This window comes from Saccoglossus kowalevskii, chromosome 1, assembly GCF_978046115.1.
Source record: "Saccoglossus kowalevskii chromosome 1, keSacKowa6.1, whole genome shotgun sequence".
NCBI classification, from domain to species: domain Eukaryota; kingdom Metazoa; phylum Hemichordata; class Enteropneusta; family Harrimaniidae; genus Saccoglossus; species Saccoglossus kowalevskii.
The window spans coordinates 8,907,163-8,933,648 of NC_140641.1; the positions used below are offsets into that span (position 1 = coordinate 8,907,163).

The 26,486-nt window shown below is 35.3% G+C and overlaps 1 protein-coding gene across 2 annotated transcripts; it reads left to right on the forward strand.

Annotated features, from left to right (window-relative positions):
• The first annotated feature begins 229 nt into the window (after nucleotides 1–229).
• On the forward strand, nucleotides 230–20,422 carry LOC100376736 (rhomboid-related protein 4-like). Of its 2 annotated transcripts, XM_085498665.1 has the most exons (5): nucleotides 230–992; nucleotides 2,173–2,403; nucleotides 4,254–4,457; nucleotides 13,472–13,814; nucleotides 20,139–20,422. In XM_085498665.1, exons 1-5 carry the CDS (start codon nucleotides 530–532, stop codon nucleotides 20,143–20,145), a joined length of 1,248 nt encoding a protein of 415 aa, XP_085354791.1. In that variant the 5' UTR covers nucleotides 230–529; the 3' UTR covers nucleotides 20,146–20,422. The 2 variants fall into 2 exon arrangements, with proteins under 2 accessions (XP_085354791.1, XP_002737468.1); XM_002737422.4 differs by lacking the exon at nucleotides 20,139–20,422 and having other exon boundaries at nucleotides 13,472–14,425.
• The last annotated feature ends 6,064 nt before the right edge of the window (nucleotides 20,423–26,486 follow it).

A 26,486-nucleotide genomic window follows, 5' to 3' on the forward strand; every position in this document is an offset into this window, starting at 1 on the left:
CTATATAGGAACGTAATTTAATTTAAATCGTAATTCGCAGTTTAGTGGTGGTCCTATGCTTAACCCAAACGTTAACATTGTCTTTGACCTTGCTGAAACCAAATTGTTCAATCCTTTACTGCGACCAAAGGCGCTAGAAAAATACATATGTATTTTCTAGTGTGTTTTTGATGCGACGCAGGCGCAGTCGGCCACGCTGTCTGTCTGTCCTTTAAGCTACGTCATCTCAATGTTATGATGACAGTCATCGAGGTATTTCGTCAGTTGTTTTTAAATATATACCAACACACCTACTAATCACCAATACAGTGACGATAATAACGATATGATGACGTGTTAATGCAGACGATACAATATAAACTCGTCGCCATCCAACGACACAGTACAGCTACCGGACGAGGTTATTATACAACTACGCGAACCCGGAAGTGGCAAGTGCTTAAGTCTGTTGACGAACAGTCCATCTGAGATATACTGAAATTAACTGGTAGTCATCGAGTGTATTTAGTTGGCTTACATATTTTCTAATATGATTGGTAGAAGGCGAGGTGCTATGTACGGCCGGCGGCGAGCGGAAGGTCTTGGAATATTACTGCTGGCGATCCAGGTTATGCGTGTGGGCTTGGACAATATACCTCCTGTAACACTCGCTTCGTTGGTTGCAAACACTGTTATATATTTACGTATTTTACAAGTACCCAGTATACAAACTGTGTGTGTGAGCGCAGTGAAAGTGTGGCATCAGCATGAATGGTCACGCTTACTTCTAGCTTCATGGTTTCACACAAGTGACATGCACCTTTACTTTAATATGGCTTCATTTCTTTGGAAAGGAATGTCCCTGGAAAGAAAGCTTGGAAGCAAATACTTTGCTTATATGATAGCCGTATTTTCTGTATTGACAAGTTCTCTTCTAGTTTGCCTGGATATATTAGCTTCTGAAGTATTTGGTGATGCGTCATATCTATATTCATGTGCTGTTGGTTTCTCTGGTAAGCTGTAGTTTACAATGGTATACTACATTCAAGTCAACATTAGGTATTAGAAAGACCACAAGGCAATGTGGGTGTACCCGTAATTTGGGTCAGAGTTAAGTAAATTGCACAAAGTATCAGTGCATTGCCATATTTCATGTGTCAGTTGACATGGGATGACAACTCCGTACAGAGTTCTCATAAAAATCTTGGATATGTTTTTGAATTGAAAATCATTCCCCAAATGCACTTTGAATCGAAATCAACAGCGTACACAATTTGCCAGAAGCTGATATTGATTTATAGTTTAGTTAATGTAACAGGTTGTTCCATAGTACATCCATAGGATCCACAGTCAATTTGTTCACATTTGTCCCAGTACACTTTTGTACCGTTGCCATTGTACAAGTTGTCGATTTTTACGTACATATGAAAGAATAAAGTCTGTGTGTGTGACTTCCTAAATATATATTGGTACCAAGACTATTCAAGCTTGATGCATAAAATTACATTTGAAAAGCACAACATATTCTTACAACAATTTATACTGTATTTAAACAACTTTTACCATGTTTACCATTTGTTGGCATATTAATTATTTATACTATAATCTTGAAATATGAATAACTTGATTTGATGATTGATGGATTGGTGAATTGCAAATAATACAATAAAAGACTGGGGTTCAGTCTTCGGTTACTGTCGTATTCACAATGAGTGCATTACACGATTAGATGGAGTTTGTTGTTCAAATTTTGTTGTATCGAGCTAACCTAATAAATCGGACAAATCAACTTCAGGAGAAATAAACTTGTGGGATGAATTGACTGGGAACAAATCAACCTGTTAGATGAAATGACTTGGGACGAATCAACCATCCACCATTTCTCATCTTGTCATACACATTGACATTAACATGCATTGTTTGAACAAAATTCAATTTAAGTTGATCAATGAAATTGTCTGAACTGTTGATACTGTTCCAAGTATTGTAACCTTACACTGTGTTGTTACACAAATCATGAGATTTATCTTGTGTATGCAAAATACTTAATTGCTTCTGAACAACATGAACTCGAATAAATATTCTCTCTAGTTTTCGGGCCATTGATGGAGTTGTCTACACTTCATTTTATAGAAAACATTTAGACATGTCATTGTATTGAGAACATAATTCAATATGTCATATTTTTTTCAGCTGTGATATTTTCCATTAAAATGGTTACCACCTACTCAATGGCTCCTGGGACGCAGTGGATTATGGGATTGATACCTGTACACTCAAGAATTGCCTGCTGGGTAGAATTGGTATTGATTCAAGTTTTAGTACCAAATGTCTCATTCACTGGACACTTAGCTGGGATATTGGTTGGCTTGGCATATGTTAAAGGCCCACTCAAACGTAATATGGATTTATTCTTGCAGCCGGGTAAATATTTAAACATTTTTTTGATAAACATTATGAATATAAATTGCTAGTTAAAGATGGATAATTGCTCTACAACCCAACTTACACTACACATGAATATTACTTGTGTGGTGAGGTTGTGGTGAGGCTGCCACACACACAGATTTATTCATATTCAAGCTACCACATTATGAAAGTAACATACATGAAAGAAATAAAACCTTCTTGCACCATATTTAAGTGCAGATACGTTTACACATTCTATGGAATTACACTAAAATAACTGCATATTATATAATGCTAAATCTCCATAAATACACAAAGCTATCCAGAAAAAAGACTCTCAAAACCTGTATTAATTTTTGGACAAATGTACTCTGTAAACCTGCAAACGTTACAGTGCTATTAAAGTGTGCCTAAGGTGGGAAGGGGGTTACAATATAGCAATTTTTGTATAAACACAGTCCCTCTAGAAGGACTGTGGTATAAATAAACTTTTTAAATGAAGTTAAATTTATGAACATTAAAATTGATAAAAATGTTGATGGTAGTTTACTCTGTGACAACTCGTACGATGACCACCTCTTGTACAATTGTAGTTTACTCTGTGGCAACCCGTAGTATGACCACTTCTTGTACAATTGTAGTTCACTCTGTGGCAACCCGTAGTATGACCACCTCTTGTACAATTGTAGTTTACTCTGTGGCGACCCGTAGGATGACCACCTCTTGTACAATTGTAGTTTACTCTGTGGCGACCCGTAGGATGACCACCTCTTGTACAATTGTAGTTTACTCTGTGGCGACCCGTAGGATGACCACCTCTTGTACAATTGTAGTTTACTCTGTGGCAACCCGTAGTATGACCACCTCTTGTACAATTGTAGTTTACTCTGTAGCAACCCGTAGTATGACCACCTCTTGTACAATTGTAGTTTACTCTGTGGCAACCCGTAGTATGACCTCCTCTTGTACAATTGTAGTTTACTCTGTGGCAACCCGTAGTATGACCAGCTCTTGTACAATTGTAGTTTACTCTGTGGCAACCCGTAGTATGACCACCTCTTGTACAATTGTAGTTTACTCTGTGGCGACCCGTAGGATGACCACCTCTTGTACAATTGTAGTTTACTCTGTGGCAACTCGTAGTATGACCACCTCTTGTACAATTGTAGTTCACTCTGTGGCAACCCGTAGGATGACCACCTCTTGTACAATTGTAGTTTACTCTGTGGCAACCCGTAGGATGACCACCTCTTGTACAATTGTGTAACACCGTCCTTCGTTGTACAGCGTAAAAAGGTAAAAAGTTACAGCAAAATGCAATCAAATGATCGCTCTTTATTTGTTCAACTCACCCTGTGCTGTGTTTTACAGGCAATCCTTCTCAATCTCATGATTAGACAATCAGCATGCACACTATCACAAAAAAGAGCCACAACATAGCACCCTCTATTAACAAAGTGATGAAACCTGCAAAGTTTGTGGCCCATATAATATTTTAGCCAAAAAAAAAAAGCCCAATTTTTGAAAATTATTTTGACTAGATCAGAAACATTTTGTTTGTAAGGCCCTACTTTTTTTGCTTTAATTTAGTCTTTTACATTGAGTATTCATCCAATCATATTTGTTCTTCCTGTGTCATTATTATAACACTGAATGTTATGTAAAAATATATATGCAAAATAGAACAATAATTAACTGACTTTAAAATGACTAAATAAGCTATACAAAAATGTTATCAGGTGGTACTGTCAACAACTATTAATTTCATTAGACATGTTTTCAAATAAAAAGCTCACAATATACATGATTCATTGTTCAATAGTCTAATGGGTTAATTGTTTAACCATCACTCTATTAATCAACAGACAATGAGATAAGACACAGAGGGCGAACACAGGGAAACAGAAATACCTGGTCACAAAGATTCTTTGGTGGTGGAACAACGGGTACACAAAGACAACCAGTGCATGTACGTAATGCAAATCAGTATGATGAAGTTGTTTACACTGGTGGACTTAGTGAAGATGAACAGTTAGCAAGGGCACTCCATGATAGTTCTCAGCACACAGGTTAGTCTATACACCAAGTCATCTAAGAATAATGGTGTTATAACAACAACCACAAGTGAAAAAACACTAAAACAACTTTAAACATGCGTCTTCTTCCCCAAGCTATAACACATATGCTTTACATTTCAACCTAATAAAGCATACAAGCTTATTGTCCAATCCTACATGTCTACTATTCTATATAACATACAAGCTTTGTATCCAATTGTAAAAGCCTACTATTCTACATAGTTTACAAGCTTATTGTCTAATCCTACATGCCTACTATTCTATATAACATACAAGCTTTGTATCAGATTGTAAAAGCCTACTATTCCATATAGTTTACAAGCTTATTGTCAAATCCTACATGTCTACTATTCTATATAGTTTACAAGCTTATTGTCCAATCCTACATGCCTACTATTCTATATAGTTTACAAGCTTATTGTCCAATCCTACATGCCTACTATTCTATATAGTTTACAAGCTTATTGTCCAATCCTACATGCCTACTATTCTATATAGTTTACAAGCTTATTGTCCAATCCTACATGCCTACTATTCTATATAGTTTACAAGCTTATTGTCCAATCCTACATGCCTACTATTCTATATAGTTTACAAGCTTATTGTCCAATCCTACATGCCTACTATTCTATATAGTTTACAAGCTTATTGTCTAATCCTACATGCCTACTATTCTATATAGTTTACAAGCTTATTGTCTAATCCTACATGCCTACTATTCTATATAGTTTACAAGCTTATTGTCCAATCCTACATGCCTACTATTCTATATAACATACAAGCTTTGTATCCAATTGTAAAAGCCTACTATTCCATATAGTTTACAAGCTTATTGTCCAATCCTACATGCCTACTATTCTATATAGTTTACAAGCTTATTGTCTAATCCTACATGCCTACTATTCTATATAGTTTACAAGCTTATTGTCCAATCCTACATGCCTAATATTCTATATAGTTTACAAGCTTATTGTCTAATCCTACATGCCTGCTATTCTATATAGTTTACAAGCTTATTGTCTAATCCTACATGCCTACTATTCTATATAGTTTACAAGCTTATTGTCTAATCCTACATGCCTACTATTCTATATAGTTTACAAGCTTATTGTCTAATTATACATGCCTACTATTCTATATAGTTTAAAGCTTATTGTCTAATCCTACATGCCTACTATTCTATATAGTTTACAAGCTTATTGTCTAATCCTACATGCCTACTATTCTATATAGTTTACAAGCTTATTGTCTAATCCTACATGCCTACTATTCTATATAGTTTACAAGCTTATTGTCTAATCCTACATGCCTACTATTCTATATAGTTTACAAGCTTATTGTCCAATCCTACATGCCTATTATTCTATATAACATACAAGCTTTGTATCCAATTGTAAAAGCCTACTATTCCATATAGTTTACAAGCTTATTGTCCAATCCTACATGCCTACTATTCTATATAGTTTACAAGCTTATTGTCTAATCCTACATGCCTACTATTCTATATAGTTTACAAGCTTATTGTCCAATCCTACATGCCTACTATTCTATATAGTTTACAAGCTTATTGTCTAATCCTACATGCCTGCTATTCTATATAGTTTACAAGCTTATTGTCTAATCCTACATGCCTACTATTCTATATAGTTTACAAGCTTATTGTCTAATCCTACATGCCTACTATTCTATATAGTTTACAAGCTTATTGTCTAATCCTACATGCCTACTATTCTATATAGTTTACAAGCTTAAATGTAAAATTATACATGCCTACTATTCTATATAGTTTAAAGCTTATTGTCTAATCCTACATGCCTACTATTCTATATAGTTTACAAGCTTATTGTCTAATCCTACATGCCTACTATTCTATATAGTTTACAAGCTTATTGTCTAATCCTACATGCCTACTATTCTATATAGTTTACAAGCTTATTGTCTAATCCTACATGCCTACTATTCTATATAGTTTACAAGCTTATTGTCTAATCCTACATGCCTACTATTCTATATAGTTTACAAGCTTATTGTCTAATCCTGCATGCCTACTATTCTATATAGTTTACAAGCTTATTGTCTAATCCTACATGTCTACTATTCTATATAGTTTACAAGCTTATTGTCTAATCCTACATGCCTACTATTCTATATAGTTTACAAGCTTATTGTCTAATCCTACATGCCTACTATTCTATATAGTTTACAAGCTTATTGTCTAATCCTACATGCCTACTATTCTATATAGTTTACAAGCTTATTGTCTAATCCTACATGCCTACTATTCTATATAACATACAAGCTTTGTATCCAATTGTAAAAGCCTACTATTCTATATAGTTTACAAGCTTATTGTCTAATCCTACATGTCTACTATTCTATATAACATACAAGCTTTGTATCCAATTGTAAAAGCCTACTATTCTATATAGTTTACAAGCTTATTGTCTAATCCTACATGTCTACTATTCTATATAACATACAAGCTTTGTATCCAATTGTAAAAGCCTACTATTCTACATAGTTTACAAGCTTATTGTCTAATCCTACATGCCTACTATTCTATATAACATACAAGCTTTGTATCTAACTATAAAAGCCTACTATTCTATATAGTTTACAAGCTTATTGTCTAATCCTACATGCCTACTATTCTATATTACATACAAGCTTTGTATCCAATCCTACATGTCTACTATTCTATATAACATACAAGCTTTGTATCTAATTGTAAAAGCCTACTATTCTATATAGTTTACAAGCTTATTGTCCAATCCTACATGCCTACTATTCTATATAACATGCAAGCTTTGTATCCAATCCTACATGTCTACTATTCTATATAACATACAAGCTTTGTATCTAATTGTAAAAGCCTACTATTCCATATAGTTTACAAGCTTATTGTCCAATCTTACATGTCTACTATTCTATATAACATACAAGCTTTGTATCCAATCCTACATGTCTACTATTCTATATAACATACAAGCTTTGTATCCAATTGTAAAAGCCTACTATTCCATATAGTTTACAAGCTTATTGTCCAATCCTACATGTCTACTATTCTATATAACATACAAGCTTTGTATCTAATTGTAAAAGCCTACTATTCCATATAGTTTACAAGCTTATTGTCCAATCCTACATGTCTACTATTCTATATAACATACAAGCTTTATATCCAATTGTAAAAAGCCTACAATTCTATATAGTTTACAAGCTTATTGTCCAATCCTACATGTCAACTATTCTATATAACATACAAGCTTTGTATCCAATTGTAAAAGCCTACTATTCCATATAGTTTACAAGCTTATTGTCTAATCCTACATGCCTACTATTCTATATAACATACAAGCTTTGTATCTAATTGTAAAAAGCCTACTATTCTATATAGTTTACAAGCTTATTGTCTAATCCTACATGCCTACTATTCTATATAACATACAAGCTTTGTATCCAATTGTAAAAGCCTACTATTCTATATAGTTTACAAGCTTATTGTCCAATCCTACATGTCTACTATTCTATATAACATACAAGCTTTGTATCTAATTGTAAAAGCCTACTATTCTACATAGTTTACAAGCTTATTGTCTAATCCTACATGCCTACTATTCTATATAACATACAAGCTTTGTATCCAATTGTAAAAGCCTACTATTCTATATAGTTTACAAGCTTATTGTCTAATCCTACATGCCTACTATTCTATATAGTTTACAAGCTTATTGTGTAATCCTACATGCCTACTATTTTATATAGTTTACAAGCTTATTGTCTAATTATACATGCCTACTATTCTATATAGTTTAAAGCTTATTGTCTAATCCTACATGCCTACTATTCTATATAGTTTACAAGCTTATTGTCTAATCCTACATGCCTACTATTCTATATAGTTTACAAGCTTATTGTCTAATCCTACATGCCTACTATTCTATATAGTTTAAAGCTTATTGTCTAATCCTACATGCCTACTATTCTATATAGTTTACAAGCTTATTGTCTAATCCTACATGCCTACTATTCTATATAGTTTACAAGCTTATTGTCTAATCCTGCATGCCTACTATTCTATATAGTTTACAAGCTTATTGTCTAATCCTACATGTCTACTATTCTATATAGTTTACAAGCTTATTGTCTAATCCTACATGCCTACTATTCTATATAGTTTACAAGCTTATTGTCTAATCCTACATGCCTACTATTCTATATAGTTTACAAGCTTATTGTCTAATCCTACATGCCTACTATTCTATATAGTTTACAAGCTTATTGTCTAATCCTACATGCCTACTATTCTATATAACATACAAGCTTTGTATCCAATTGTAAAAGCCTACTATTCTATATAGTTTACAAGCTTATTGTCTAATCCTACATGTCTACTATTCTATATAACATACAAGCTTTGTATCCAATTGTAAAAGCCTACTATTCTATATAGTTTACAAGCTTATTGTCTAATCCTACATGTCTACTATTCTATATAACATACAAGCTTTGTATCCAATTGTAAAAGCCTACTATTCTACATAGTTTACAAGCTTATTGTCTAATCCTACATGCCTACTATTCTATATAACATACAAGCTTTGTATCTAACTATAAAAGCCTACTATTCTATATAGTTTACAAGCTTATTGTCTAATCCTACATGCCTACTATTCTATATTACATACAAGCTTTGTATCCAATCCTACATGTCTACTATTCTATATAACATACAAGCTTTGTATCTAATTGTAAAAGCCTACTATTCTATATAGTTTACAAGCTTATTGTCCAATCCTACATGCCTACTATTCTATATAACATGCAAGCTTTGTATCCAATCCTACATGTCTACTATTCTATATAACATACAAGCTTTGTATCTAATTGTAAAAGCCTACTATTCCATATAGTTTACAAGCTTATTGTCCAATCTTACATGTCTACTATTCTATATAACATACAAGCTTTGTATCCAATCCTACATGTCTACTATTCTATATAACATACAAGCTTTGTATCCAATTGTAAAAGCCTACTATTCCATATAGTTTACAAGCTTATTGTCCAATCCTACATGTCTACTATTCTATATAACATACAAGCTTTGTATCTAATTGTAAAAGCCTACTATTCCATATAGTTTACAAGCTTATTGTCCAATCCTACATGTCTACTATTCTATATAACATACAAGCTTTATATCCAATTGTAAAAAGCCTACAATTCTATATAGTTTACAAGCTTATTGTCCAATCCTACATGTCAACTATTCTATATAACATACAAGCTTTGTATCCAATTATAAAAGCCTACTACTCCATATAGTTTACAAGCTTATTGTCTAATCCTACATGCCTACTATTCTATATAACATACAAGCTTTGTATCTAATTGTAAAAAGCCTACTATTCTATATAGTTTACAAGCTTATTGTCTAATCCTACATGCCTACTATTCTATATAACATACAAGCTTTGTATCCAATTGTAAAAGCCTACTATTCTATATAGTTTACAAGCTTATTGTCCAATCCTACATGTCTACTATTTTATATAACATACAAGCTTTGTATCTAATTGTAAAAGCCTACTATTCTACATAGTTTACAAGCTTATTGTCTAATCCTACATGCCTACTATTCTATATAACATACAAGCTTTGTATCCAATTGTAAAAGCCTACTATTCTATATAGTTTACAAGCTTATTGTCTAATCCTACATGCCTACTATTCTATATAGTTTACAAGCTTATTGTGTAATCCTACATGCCTACTATTTTATATAGTTTACAAGCTTAGTGTCTAATCCTACATGCCTACTATTCTATATAGTTTACAAGCTTATTGTCTAATCCTACATGCCTACTATTCTATATAGTTTACAAGCTTATTGTCTAATCCTAAATGCCTACTATTCTATATAGTTTACAAGCTTATTGTCTAATCCTACATGCCTACTATTCCCTATAGTTTACAAGCTTATTGTCTAATCCTACATGCCTACTATTCTATATTACATACAAGCTTATTGTCTAATCCTACATGCCTACTATTCTATATAGTTTACAAGCTTATTGTCTAATCCTACATGCCTACTATTCTATATAGTTTACAAGCTTATTGTCTAATCCTAAATGCCTACTATTCTATATAGTTTACAAGCTTATTGTCTAATCCTACATGCCTACTATTCTATATAGTTTACAAGCTTATTGTCTAATCCTACATGCCTACTATTCTATATAGTTTACAAGCTTATTGTTTAATCCTACATGCCTGCTATTCTATATAGTTTACAAGCTTATTGTCTAATCCTACATGCCTACTATTCTATATAGTTTACAAGCTTATTGTCTAATCCTACATGTCTACTATTTTATATAGTTTACAAGCTTATTGTCTAATCCTACATGTCTGCTATTCTATATAGTTTACAAGCTTATTGTCTAATCCTACATGTCTACTATTCTATATAGTTTACAAGCTTATTGTCTAATCCTACATGTCTACTATTCTATATAGTTTACAAGCTTATTGTCTAATCCTACATGTCTACTATTCTATATAGTTTACAAGCTTATTGTCTAATCCTACATGCCTATTGTGTATAGTTTACAAGCTTATTGTCTAATCCTACATGCCTACTATTCTATATAGTTTACAAGCTTATTGTCTAATCCTACATGCCTACTATTCTATATAGTATACAAGCTTATTGTCTAATCCTACATGCCTACTATTCTATATAGTTTACAAGCTTATTGTCCAATCCTACATGTCAACTATTCTATATAACATACAAGCTTTGTATCCAATTGTAAAAGCCTACTATTCCATATAGTTTACAAGCTTATTGTCTAATCCTACATGCCTACTATTCTATATAACATACAAGCTTTGTATCTAATTGTAAAAAGCCTACTATTCTATATAGTTTACAAGCTTATTGTCTAATCCTACATGCCTACTATTCTATATAACATACAAGCTTTGTATCCAATTGTAAAAGCCTACTATTCTATATAGTTTACAAGCTTATTGTCCAATCCTACATGTCTACTATTCTATATAACATACAAGCTTTGTATCTAATTGTAAAAGCCTACTATTCTACATAGTTTACAAGCTTATTGTCTAATCCTACATGCCTACTATTCTATATAACATACAAGCTTTGTATCCAATTGTAAAAGCCTACTATTCTATATAGTTTACAAGCTTATTGTCTAATCCTACATGCCTACTATTCTATATAGTTTACAAGCTTATTGTGTAATCCTACATGCCTACTATTTTATATAGTTTACAAGCTTATTGTCTAATCCTACATGCCTACTATTCCCTATAGTTTACAAGCTTATTGTCTAATCCTACATGCCTACTATTCTATATAGTTTACAAGCTTATTGTCTAATCCTACATGCCTACCATTCTTTATAGTTTACAAGCTTATTGTCTAATCCCACATGCCTACTATTCTATATAGTTTACAAGCTTATTGTCTAATCCTACATGCCTACTATTCTATATAGTTTACAAGCTTATTGACCAATCCTACATGCCTACTATTCTATATAACATACAAGCTTATTGTCTAATCCTACATGCCTACTATTCTATATAGCATACAAGATTTGTATCCAATTGTAAATGCGTACTATTCTATATAGTTTACAAGCTTTGTATCCAATTGTAAATGCCTACTATTCTATATAGTTTACAAGCTTTGTATCCAATTGTAAATGCCTACTATTCTATATAGTTTACAAGCTTATTGTCTAATCCTACATGTCTACTATTCTATATAACATACAAGCTTTGTATCCAATTGTAAATGCCTACTATTCTATATAGTTTACAAGCTTATTGTCTAATCCTACATGCCTACTATTCTATATAACATACAAGCTTTGTATCTAATTGTAAATGCCTACTATTCTATATAGTTTACACGCTTATTGTCTAATCCTACATGCCTACTATTCTATATAACATACAAGCTTTGTATCCAATTGTAAATGCCTACTATTCTATATAGTTTACAAGCTTATTGTCTAATCCTACATGCCTACTATTCTATATAGCATACAAGCTTATTGTCTAATCCTACATGCCTACTATTCTATATAGTTTACAAGCTTATTGTCTAATCCTACATGCCTACTATTCTATATAGTTTACAAGCTTATTGTCTAATCCTACATGCCTACTATTCTATATAGCATACAAGCTTATTGTCTAATCCTACATGCCTACTATTCTATATAGTTTACAAGCTTATTGTCTAATCCTACATGCCTACTATTCTATATAGTTTACAAGCTTATTGTCCAATCCTACATGCCTACTATTCTATATAGTTTACAAGCTTATTGTCTAATCCTACATGCCTACTATTCTATATAGTTTACAAGCTTATTGTCTAATCCTACATGCCTACTATTCCATATAGCATACAAGCTTATTGTCTAATCATACATGCCCACTATTATATATAACATACAAGCTTTGTATCCAATTGTAAATGCCTACTATTCTATATAGTTTACAAGCTTTGTATCCAATTGTAAATGCCTACTATTCTATATAGTTTACAAGCTTATTGTCTAATCCTATATGCCTACTATTCTATATAACATACAAGCTTTGTATCCAATTGTAAATGTCTACTATTCTATATAGTTTACAAGCTTATTGTCTAATCCTACATGTCTACTATTCTATATAGTTTACAAGCTTATTGTCTAATCCTACATGCCTATTGTGTATAGTTTACAAGCTTATTGTCTAATCCTACATGCCTACTATTCTATATAGCATACAAGCTTATTGTCTAATCCTACATGCCTACTATTCTATATAGTTTACAAGCTTATTGTCTAATCCTACATGCCTACTATTCTATATAGTATACAAGCTTATTGACCAATCCTACATGCTTACTATTCTTTTTTAAATTTGACACCAGTGATAAAAACATGACTTTTGTTACTATTTTCTAGGTTATGAAATGAATCATAATGAGGAAGTGAACCACACATATGAACAAAGAGCTAGACTTTATCCTACTCTCCCCAATGATGCAGTCCCAAGTGCACCACCTCCCCCAGGCCCCAGTGCTCCTCCTCTCGAAGTGGATGATCAGCCTCTCCCATATGGTTTTACTGATCCAACAGTCAACCAGTCTAGACGAGCTCCTCAAAGTCATAGTCATGTTGATTCTAGTAGACCAACAGAACCTCCTAGTTATCATTTTGTTGAACAGAATCGACAATCAGGCAATCATAGTAACAGTGTTATTGATAATGATGAGTTGAGACGGCGACGTCTAGCAAGATTTGATAGGTAGATTTTATGACCTTTACTGACCCCTCTATAGTGGACAACACAAGATTTAATCTTTGTATAGTAGACAACCAGGGGTTAAACCTGTGTATAGCGAACAACCAGTGGATTTAACCTGTGTATAGTAAACAAGGGGGGTTAAACCTTTGTATAGTGAACAACCAGGATATTCAACCTGTGTACAGTGAATAGCCAGAATATTGAACCTGTGTAAAGTGGACAACCAGGGGATGGTCCTTTTGAGTGTATGGTATTTTTCTCTGCCAGAAAAACAGTGCAAATATGTTTATGTTTTGTAAAATATTCAGTGAAATTCATCAAAATTTTGGGCCATACAGACAGTTTTAGATATTGCTTTTGGCTTTTGATCAAAAGTTTTGTATTTTTTTATCAACATATATAACAGAAAACAGAATATACAAAATCATTTTGTAAATGGTGCCAAAAATTGACACTGGTATTCAAAGAGTTAAACCTGTGTATAGTGGACAACCATGGGATTGAACCTAGTCCATAATTGATGGACACTCAAGAGATTAAACTTGTCTGTAGTGGACAGACACCTAGGGAATTAAACTTGTCTGTAGTGGACAGACACCTAGGGAATTAAACTTGTCTGTAGTGGACAGTCACCTGGGGAATTAAACTTGTCTGTAGTGGACAGACACCTAGGGAATTAAACTTGTCTGTAGTGGACAGACACCTGGGGAATTAAACTTGTCTGTAGTGGACAGACACCTGGGGAATTAAACTTGTCTGTAGTGGACAGACACCTAGGGAATTAAACTTGTCTGTAGTGAACAGACACCTAGGGAATTAAACTTGTCTGTAGTGGACAGACACCTGGGGAATTAAACTTGTCTGTAGTGGACAGACACCTAGGGAATTAAACTTGTCTGTAGTGGACAGACACCTAGGGAATTAAACTTGTCTGTAGTGGACAGACACCTGGGGAATTAAACTTGTCTGTAGTGGACAGTCACCTGGGGAATTAAACTTGTCTGTAGTGGACAGTCACCTAGGGAATTAAACTTGTCTGTAGTGGACAGACACCTAGGGAATTAAACTTGTCTGTAGTGGACAGTCACCTGGGGAATTAAACTTGTCTGTAGTGGACAGACACCTAGGGAATTAAACTTGTCTGTAGTGGACAGTCACCTGGGGAATTAAACTTGTCTGTAGTGGACAGACACCTAGGGAATTAAACCTGTCTGTAGTGGACAGACACCTAGGGAATTAAACTTGTCTGTAGTGGACAGTCACCTGGGGAATTAAACTTGTCTGTAGTGGACAGACACCTAGGGAATTAAACCTGTCTGTAGTGGACAGACACCTAGGGAATTAAACTTGTCTGTAGTGGACAGTCACCTGGGGAATTAAACTTGTCTGTAGTGGACAGTCACCTGGGGAATTAAACTTGTCTGTAGTGGACAGACACCTAGGGAATTAAACTTGTCTGTAGTGGACAGACACCTAGGGAATTAAACTTGTCTGTAGTGGACAGACACCTAGGGGATTAAACTTGTCTGTAGTGGACAGACACCTAGGGAATTAAACTTGTCTGTAGTGGACAGACACCTAGGGGATTAAACTTGTCTGTAGTGGACAGTCACCTGGGGAATTAAACTTGTCTGTAGTGGACAGACACCTAGGGGATTAAACTTGTCTGTAGTGGACAGTCACCTGGGGAATTAAACTTGTCTGTAGTGGATAGACACCTAGGGAATTAAACTTGTCTGTAGTGGACAGACACCTAGGGAATTAAACTTGTCTGTAGTGGACAGACACCTAGGGGATTAAACTTGTCTGTAGTGGACAGTCACCTGGGGAATTAAACCTGTCTGTAGTGGACAGTCACCTAGGGAATTAAACTTGTCTGTAGTGGACAGTCACCTGGGGAATTAAACTTGTCTGTAGTGGACAGACACCTAGGGGATTAAACTTGTCTGTAGTGGACAGTCACCTGGGGAATTAAACTTGTCTGTAGTGGACAGACACCTAGGGGATTAAACCTGTCTGTAGTGGACAGACACCTAGGGAATTAAACTTGTCTGTAGTGGACAGACACCTAGGGAATTAAACTTGTCTGTAGTGGACAGACACCTAGGGAATTAAACTTGTCTGTAGTGGACAGTCACCTGGGGAATTAAACTTGTCTGTAGTGGACAGACACCGGGGGAATTAAACTTGTCTGTAGTGGACAGACACCTAGGGAATTAAACTTGTCTGTAGTGGACAGTCACCTGGGGAATTAAACTTGTCTGTAGTGGACAGTCACCTGGGGAATTAAACTTGTCTGTAGTGGACAGACACCTAGGGGATTAAACTTGTCTGTAGTGGACAGTCACCTAGGGAATTAAACTTGTCTGTAGTGGACAGTCACCTGGGGAATTAAACTTGTCTGTAGTGGACAGACACCTAGGGGATTAAACTTGTCTGTAGTGGACAGTCACCTGGGGAATTAAACTTGTCTGTAGTGGACAGACACCTAGGGAATTAAACTTGTCTGTAGTGGACAGTCACCTGGGGAATTAAACTTGTCTGTAGTGGACAGACACCGGGGGAATTAAACTTGTCTGTAGTGGACAGACACCTAGGGAATTAAACTTGTCTGTAGTGGACAGTCACCTGGGGAATTAAACTTGTCTGTAGTGGACAGTCACCTGGGGAATTAAACTTGTCTGTAGTGGACAGACACCTAGGGAATTAAACTTGTCTGTAGTGGACAGTCACCTGGGGAATTAAACTTGTCTGTAGTGGACAGACACCTAGGGAATTAAACTTGTCTGTAGTGGACAGTCACCTAGGGAATTAAACTTGTCTGTAGTGGACAGACACCTAGGGAATTAAACTTGTCTGTAGTGGACAGACACCTAGGGAATTAAACTTGTCTGTAGTGGACAGACACCTAGGGAATTAAACTTGTCTGTAGTGGACAGTCACCTGGGGAATTAAACTTGTCTGTAGTGGACAGACACCTAGGGAATTAAACTTGTCTGTAGTGGACAGACACCTAGGGAATTAAACTTGTCTGTAGTGGACAGTCACCTGGGGAATTAAACTTGTCTGTAGTGGACAGACACCTAGGGAATTAAACTTGTCTGTAGTGGACAGTCACCTGGGGAATTAAACTTGTCTGTAGTGGACAGACACCTAGGGAATTAAACTTGTCTGTAGTGGACAGACACCTAGGGAATTAAACTTGTCTGTAGTGGACAGTCACCTGGGGGATTAAACCTGTCTGTAGTGGACAGACACCTAGGGAATTAAACTTGTCTGTAGTGGACAGACACCTAGGGAATTAAACTTGTCTGTAGTGGACAGACACCTAGGGAATTAAACTTGTCTGTAGTGGACAGACACCTAGGGAATTAAACTTGTCTGTAGTGGACAGACACCTAGGGAATTAAACTTGTCTGTAGTGGACAGTCACCTGGGGAATTAAACTTGTCTGTAGTGGACAGACACCTAGGGAATTAAACTTGTCTGTAGTGGACAGTCACCTGGGGAATTAAACTTGTCTGTAGTGGACAGACACCTAGGGAATTAAACTTGTCTGTAGTGGACAGTCACCTGGGGGATTAAACTTGTCTGTAGTGGACAGACACCTGGGGGATTAAACTTGTCTGTAGTGGACAGACACTTAGGGAATTAAACTTGTCTGTAGTGGACAGTCACCTGGGGAATTAAACTTGTCTGTAGTGGACAGACACCTAGGGAATTAAACTTGTCTGTAGTGGACAGACACCTAGGGGATTAAACTTGTCTGTAGTGGACAGACACCTAGGGAATTAAACTTGTCTGTAGTGGACAGACACCTAGGGAATTAAACTTGTCTGTAGTGGACAGACACCTAGGGGATTAAACTTGTCTGTAGTGGACAGACACCTAGGGAATTAAACTTGTCTGTAGTGGACAGACACCTGGGGAATTAAACTTGTCTGTAGTGGACAGTCACCTGGGGGATTAAACCTGTCTGTAGTAGACAGACACCTAGGGAATTAAACTTGTCTGTAGTGGACAGTCACCTGGGGGATTAAACCTGTCTGTAGTAGACAGACACCTAGGGAATTAAACTTGTCTGTAGTGGACAGACACCTAGGGGATTAAACTTGTCTGTAGTGGACAGACACCTAGGGAATTAAACTTGTCTGTAGTGGACAGACACCTAGGGAATTAAACTTGTCTGTAGTGGACAGACACCTAGGGGATTAAACTTGTCTGTAGTGGACAGACACCTGGGGAATTAAACTTGTCTGTAGTGGACAGTCACCTGGGGAATTAAACTTGTCTGTAGTGGACAGTCACCTAGGGAATTAAACTTGTCTGTAGTGGACAGACACCTAGGGAATTAAACTTGTCTGTAGTGGACAGTCACCTAGGGAATTAAACTTGTCTGTAGTGGACAGACACCTAGGGAATTAAACTTGTCTGTAGTGGACAGTCACCTAGGGAATTAAACTTGTCTGTAGTGGACAGTCACCTGGGGAATTAAACCTGTCTGTAGTAGACAGACACCTAGGGAATTAAACTTGTCTGTAGTGGACAGACACCTAGGGAATTAAACTTGTCTGTAGTGGACAGACACCTGGGGAATTAAACTTGTCTGTAGTGGACAGTCACCTGGGGGATTAAACCTGTCTGTAGTAGACAGACACCTAGGGAATTAAACTTGTCTGTAGTGGACAGTCACCTGGGGGATTAAACCTGTCTGTAGTAGACAGACACCTAGGGAATTAAACTTGTCTGTAGTGGACAGACACCTAGGGAATTAAACTTGTCTGTAGTGGACAGACACCTAGGGGATTAAACTTGTCTGTAGTGGACAGACACCTAGGGAATTAAACTTGTCTGTAGTGGACAGTCACCTGGGGAATTAAACTTGTCTGTAGTGGACAGACACCTAGGGAATTAAACTTGTCTGTAGTGGACAGACACCTAGGGGATTAAACTTGTCTGTAGTGGACAGACACCTAGGGGATTAAACTTGTCTGTAGTGGACAGACACCTAGGGGATTAAACTTGTCTGTAGTGGACAAACACCTAGGGGATTAAACTTGTCTGTAGTGGACAGGTGCCAAGAGGTTAAAACGTGTCTGTAGTGGATAGACACTAAGGGAATTAAACCTGTCTGTAGTGGAGAGGTTAAAACGTGTTTGTAGGTGGGTGGAGGGGTATCCTATTCATCTGTGGATGCTTCCAGCAGGCGATGTGTCTAATTTTGAGAGGAAGGAAGCGTTTTTATCAAGTTAATGGAGTAGATATTACAAACCCCAAGTAATGTACCTCTGGTGCAATGTATGAAAATGTGGTCAGTATAATAAGCAACACCAATACACAATGCTATGAGTAAATAAGTTTTTTGACCTCAAAGTTGTTACTAATATAATCTCTACTCTCAGTGTGCCCCATAACAGAACTTATATTTGTGACATCCTGGGTCAAAATGCACAAACAACAGCAACAATTTTACCAAATTACAAATTCCTCAACTATAGTGAGATGGTTTTTAAGATCACTATAACAATGTATGATTTCTTTTGCATAAATGATGCACCAGTAAATTAGCCAACTATTTGCGTCACAGCAAATCTGTGTTTGTCACAGTCGTGTGATATCAACATATCAAGGACACACTAACTACTCTTGTGATATTTCAGCTGCATTTTTTGTACAAGTGTTTGAGTATTAAAAAAAAACGATTTGCCACATTTTAATCATAAAGGTAATCAAAAATAAGCATGTATGGAATTCGTGCTTATTTCTCTGCCGACTATTACACTTTTTGAGGCTGGTGATGGTAATTTATTTAACATTTTTTTATCTAATTTATGTACATGTATGCCATTGAAGATATTTTGTTTTTGTAAATAATACTACAACTTCTTATATTATTAGATCAGTTATCAGAACTGTCCACATTGCCTTTCTCACTGAGATGTCAAGAGCCAATTATGAGTCAGGTTGATTTTACTCTACTGATAATCTGATTGCTATTTCCTACAAATCTGTGCATATTAATTAGATTATTTGCATATCATTCAAACAAACTGTTCATCCGATATTATATATGATGTGAAATTCATGTACTAATCTACATATTAATTAGTTTAATTTGCATATTAACTAAACATTTTAAACATGCATATAATTAAAAAGTCATTTTACCAAATATAGTTGTTGCCTGTTTAGATATTGATGTTTTGAGTTAATTATTAGTTAATTGGTTCATTCATTAAATTGAATATGACAGAATTTTAAATGCAAGAAAACCAGGGATTATCAATATTGCTATTCTGTGTAATCAAAGTGTTGTTCTTGCAGAAATTGATTGCCTGAAATCTATAGTAATAGAATGAATACTGGCTTTCAGCCTAAAGGAACATTGTGAGAGAAAAAAGAATTTGAAGAAGACCATAACTTTTACAGGTGATGACTGATCTATACTGTCCACATATGTCTCCTTTAATCAGATTGAAGGCAAATGACACAGTTGTATTCAGATTCAGATATTAAACCAATACAGCTGTATTCAGATTCAGATATTAAACCAATACAGTTGCGTTTATATTCATATTGTGAACCAATATAGTTATATTTATATTCAGTATATTCATTTGGTGTCAATCCTTATTGTTTTCCGAATAGAAAGCACAAGTACCAACCAAGGTAATTACGCCTTTAGAGACTGTATTTAATGGAGATGTGCATTATTTGATTGCAGCCAAGATCGAGTATGCCCTAAAGGTACAAGATCTGTTTTTGTTTATGACCCAAGAGAGACTGTCTAGAGTGTTACATAAGTGGTTGGATGCTCAGGGTTAGGGTGCATATCACCATGAGAGCACTGTCCGCCTCACTTGACATTGTGGCTGGGTTATTGGTTTCTTGATTTACTGATTTACAGCTTGTTAGACTGTCATGTAGCCACTTCTGACTTAGAGCAGAATATTGTAGTGCAGTGTGCCACTTTGATTGGATGGAACTAAATATGTACGGCCCACCTTTAGTGAGGCAGCGTAATTGAGGGCTTCAACTGAGCTGTTATGCGTACTGTGGGTCACATGGATGGCAGTAACAATCATAGAGGCAGTCATGGTTGACTCGTGCACTGTTCCGCACTAGTTGACAAAGCACCATGACAACTCTTTTGAAGTATCGGTATATACATGTTTTCAGAGGGGATGTGTAATCGACAATATGGGTTGTTCCAAGATGGTTTGACACGCATGGAAACGTTCCTGCAGTTTTTCTTACTGTGATGTCAATCATTTATAGTGCAAAATCTTTTTAAATTAATGGGATGTTTTCAAATTCCTTCTAATTTTCGCGAACAAGTTTTTAATGCTGTCTGCACGTAGTTGGTTTTACGCTGTTTACGCATCGTGCAACGTTGTTCAAAGGGATTGCAAATTTGGTAGATGTATTTGTATATACGACCTAAGTTGTTGGCTTATAGAAACGCGCAGTTGTAAAGTCGACACATTTAATAAGAGCCAGTTGAAAGCAGCCTATAGATGTTCACATGAGTTGAATGTAAAATGTTAGAAAACAACGTGCAAAGTTGGAAAAAACGAAGGAAATGTTGGCTGACATGCTTGTATATTTTACCTAAGTCATTATCACGACAACCCCGCCGTCAAATTTCGAAAACATTAAGTAAATGTTGTGAGAATGCCTCATGTTAATGCTGTAGGCACGCAGTGGATTTTACGCTGTTATCGCATCGTGCAAAGTTGTTCAAAGTGATTGATCCTGCATTTTTTCTTTCTGTGAAGTCAATCATTAATAGTGGAAAATCGTGGCATATTTGTAACATTTTTATTAATTAATGGAAAGTTTCAAAGTCCTTCTAATTTTCGCGAAGAAGTTGTTAATTCTGTCAGCACGAAGTGAGTTTTACGCTGTTATTGCACCATGCAAAGTTGTGTAAATAATTGCAAAGATGGTAGATGTATTTGTATATATGACCTAAGTTGTTGGCACATAGAAACGCTCAGTTGTAAAGTCAAACAATTTAGTAAAAGCCAGTTGAAAGCAGCCTATAGATGTTCACTTGAGCTGACAGTAAAATGTTCGAAAACAACGTGCAAAGTTGGAAAAACGAAAGGAAATATTGGCGGAGTTGATTGTATATATACCCTAAGTCATTATCATGACAACCCCGCAGTTAAATTTCGGAAACATTAAGTAATCTTCCATGTACGCCTCATATATAAACAGATTATCACAACAGTCAACCGAAAAATATAACACAAACAGTTTACACAGTTGTGGAAAGCGATTGCAAAGTTGGTAGTTTCATTCGGGATTGTTACCTGTGACATTATGTTAACAGGTCCCGCAGTTGATTGATGTCTTGTATAAACCAACGCTAAAATCTAGAAAATATCGTAGCGTGGTCAATAGTAGGAAAAGATATAAGGCAATGTTCCTGCATTTTTTCTTACTGTGAAATCAATCATTAATAGTGGAAAATCGTGGCATTTTTGTAACATTTTTATTAATTAATGGAAAGTTTCCAATTCCTTCTAATTTTCGCGAACAAGTTGTTTATTCTGTCGGCACGTAAAGGGTTTAAAATTTCCTTTTTGAGTTTTACGCTATTATCGCACAATGCAAAGTTGGTCAAAGTGATTGCAAAGTTGTGCAAAGTAATTGCAAAGATGGTAGATGTATTTGTATATATCACCTATGTTGTTGCCATATAGAAAAGCCCAGTTGTAAAGACGACAAATTTAAATAAAACCAGTTGAAAGCAGTCTATAGATGTTCACTTGAGCTGAGAGAAATGATCGAAAACAACGTGCAAAGTTGGAAAAACAAAGGAAATATTGGCGGAGTTGATTGTATATTTAACCTAAGTGATTATCAGGACAACCCCGCAGTCAAATTTCGGAAACATTAAGTAATGTTCCGAGAATTCATCATATATAAACAGATTATCACAACAGTCAACCGAAAAATCGAACACAAACTGCTTACAAAGTTGTGAAAAGCGATTGCAAAGTTGATAGTTTGATCCGGGATTGTTAACACCTATGACATTATGTTAACAAGTCCCGCAGTTCAAAATTCGAAAATGTGAATAAATATTTCGTAAATTGCTGTTAAATTACCGTAATGTTACTCCAAGTATGGGGAGGTCATAGGTCAATCTAGAATGTACTTGTGCAAGCGATATCAATTTCAAACATTCAAAAACATAAAATAGCCGTAAATTCGGTTTAATTTCAAATAATACATGCAGCTGTGTGGTTCGGTTCCCGACAAATGTTTAAAGTAAAGCACAATCGGGCGTGGTTAGTTGTTGCATGGGAGTCCCCCTGAGCAAATGACCTGTGGAATTTTTGTTGTTACATCACACACATAAAAAAGATATAAGGCAACGTTTCTGCATTTTTTCTTTCTGTGAATTCAATCATTAATAGAGGAAAATCGTGGCATATTTGTAACATTTTTATTAATTAATGGAAAGATTCAAATTCCTTCTTATTTTTCGCGAACAAGTTGTTAATTCTGTCGGCACGTAGTGAGTTTTACGCTATTATCGCAGAATGCAAAGTTGTTCAAAGTGATTACAAAGTTGTACAAAGTAATTGCAAATATGGTAGATGTATTTGTACATATGACCTAAGTTGTTGGCATATAGAAAAGCCCAGTTGTAAAGTCGACAAATTTAATAAAAGCCAGTTGAGTGCAGCCTATAGATGTTCACTTGAGCTGACAGTAAAATGATCGAAAACAACGTGGAAAGTTGGAAAAAACGAAGGAAATATTGGCGGAGTTGATTGTATAATTAACCTAAGTCATTATCATGACAACCCCACAGAAAATGCCTCATATATAAACAGATTATCACAACAGTCAACCGAAAAATCGAACACAAACTGCTTACAAAGTTGTGAAAAGCGATTGCAAAGTTGATAGTTTGATCCGGGATTGTTAACACCTATGACATTATGTTAACAAGTCCCGCAGTTCAAAATTCGAAAATGTGAATAAATATTTCGTAAATTGCTGTTAAATTACCGTAATGTTACTCTAAGTATGGGGAGGTAATAGGTCAATCTAGAATGTACTTGTGCAAGCGATATCAATTTCAAACATTCAAAAACATAAAATAGCCGTTAATTCGGTTTAATTTCAAATAATCCATGCAGCTGTGTGGTTCGGTTCCCGACAAATGTTTAAAATAAAGCACAATCGGGCGTGGTTAGTTGTTGCATTGGAGTCCCCCTGAGCAAATGACCTGTGGAATTTTTGTTGTTACATCACACACATAGAAAAGATATAAGGCAACGTTTCTGCATTTTTTCTTTCTGTGAATTCAATCATTAATAGAGGAAAATCGTGGCATATTTGTAACATTTTTATTAATTAATGGAAAGTTTCAAATTCCTTCTTATTTTCGCGAACAAGTTGTTAATTCTGTCGGCACGTAGTGAGTTTTACGCTATTATCGCAGAATGCAAAGTTGTTCAAAGTGATTACAAAGTTGTACAAAGTAATTGCAAATATGGTAGATGTATTTGTATATATGACCTAAGTTGTTGGCATATATAAAAGCCCAGTTGTAAAGTCGACAAATTTAATAAAAGCCAGTTGAGTGCAGCCTATAGATGTTCACTTGAGCTGACAGTAAAATGATCGAAAACAACGTGCAAAGTTGGAAAAACGAAGGAAATATTGGCGGAGTCGATTGTATATTTAACCTAAGTCATTATCACGACAACCCCACAGAGAATGCCTCATTATAAACAGATTATCACAACAGTCAACCGAAAAATCGAACACAAACTGCTTACAAAGTTGTGAAAAGCGATTGCAAAGTTGATAGTTTGATCCGGGATTGTTACCTATGACATTATGTTAACAAGTCCCGCAGTTTAAAATTCGAAAATGTGAATAAATATTTCGTAAATTGCTGTTAAATTACCGTAATGTTACTCCAAGTATATGGAGGTCATAGGTCAGTCTAGAATGTACTTTTGCAAGCGATATCAATTTCAAACATTCAAAATCATAAAATAGCCGTAAATTCGGTTTTATTTCAAATAGTTCATGCAGCTGTGTGGTTAGGTTCCCGACAAATGTTTAAAGTAAAGCGCAATCGGGCGTGGTTAGTTGTTGCATGGGAGACCCCCTGAGCAAATGACCTGTTAATTTTGTTTTGTTACATCACACACATAGAAAATATATAAGGCAACGTTCCTGCATTTTTCTTTCTGTGAAGTCAATCATTAATAGAGGAAAATCGTGGCATATTTGTAACATTTTTAATAATTAATGGAAAGTTTCAAATTCCTTCTTATTTTCGCAAACAAGTTGTTAATCCTGTCGGCACGCAGTGAGTTTTACGCTATTATCGCTCAATGCAAAGTTGTTCAAAGTGATTGCAAAGTTGTGCAAAGTAATTGCAAAGATGGTAGATGTATTTGTACATATGACGTAAGTTGTTGCCATATAGAAACGCTCAGTTATAAAGTCGACAAATTTGATAAAAGCCAGTTGAAAGCAACCTATAGATGTTCACTTGAGCTGACAGTAAAATGATCGAAAACAACGTGCAAAGTTGGAAAAACGAAGGAAATATTGGCGGAGTTGATTGTATATTTAACCTAAGTCATTATCACGACAACCCCACAGAGAATGCCTCATTATAAACAGATTATCACAACAGTCAACCGAAAAATCGAACACAAACTGCTTACAAAGTTGTGAAAAGCGATTGCAAAGTTGAAGGTTTGATCCGGGATTGTTACCTATGACATTATGTTAACAAGTCCCGCAGTTTAAAATTCGAAAATGTGAATAAATATTTCGTAAATTGCTGTTAAATTACCGTAATGTTACTCCAAGTATATGGAGGTCATAGGTCAGTCTAGAATGTACTTTTGCAAGCGATATCAATTTCAAACATTCAAAATCATAAAATAGCCGTAAATTCGGTTTGATTTCAAATAGTTCATGCAGCTGTGTGGTTAGGTTCCCGACAAATGTTTAAAGTAAAGCGCAATCGGGCGTGGTTACTTGTTGCATGGGATACCCCCTGAGCAAATGACCTGTTAAATTTTTTTGTTACATCACACACATAGAAAATATATAAGGCAACGTTCCTTCATTTTTCTTTCTGTGAAGTCAATCATTAATAGAGGAAAATCGTGGCATATTTGTAACATTTTTAATAATTAATGGAAAGTTTCAAATTCCTTCTTATTTTCGCGAACAAGTTGTTAATCCTGTCGGCACGCAGTGAGTTTTACGCTATTGTCGCAGAATGCAAAGTTGTTCAAAAATGATTGCAAAGTTGTGCAAAGTAATTGCAAATATGGTAGATGTATTTGTATATATGACCTAAGTTGTTGGCATATAGAAAAGCCCAGTTGTAAAGGCGACCAATTTAATAAAAGCCAGTTGAAAGCAGCCTATTGATGTTCACTTGAACTGACAGTAAAATGATCGAAAACAACGTGCAAAGTTGGAAAAACGAAGGAAATATTGGCGGAGTTTATTGTATATTTAACCTAAGTGATTATCATGACAACCCCACAGAGAATGCCTCATATATAAACAGATTATCACAACAGTCAACCGAAAAATCGAACACAAACTGCTTACAAAGTTGTGAAATGCGATTGCAAAGTTGAGAGTTTGATCCGGGATTGTTAC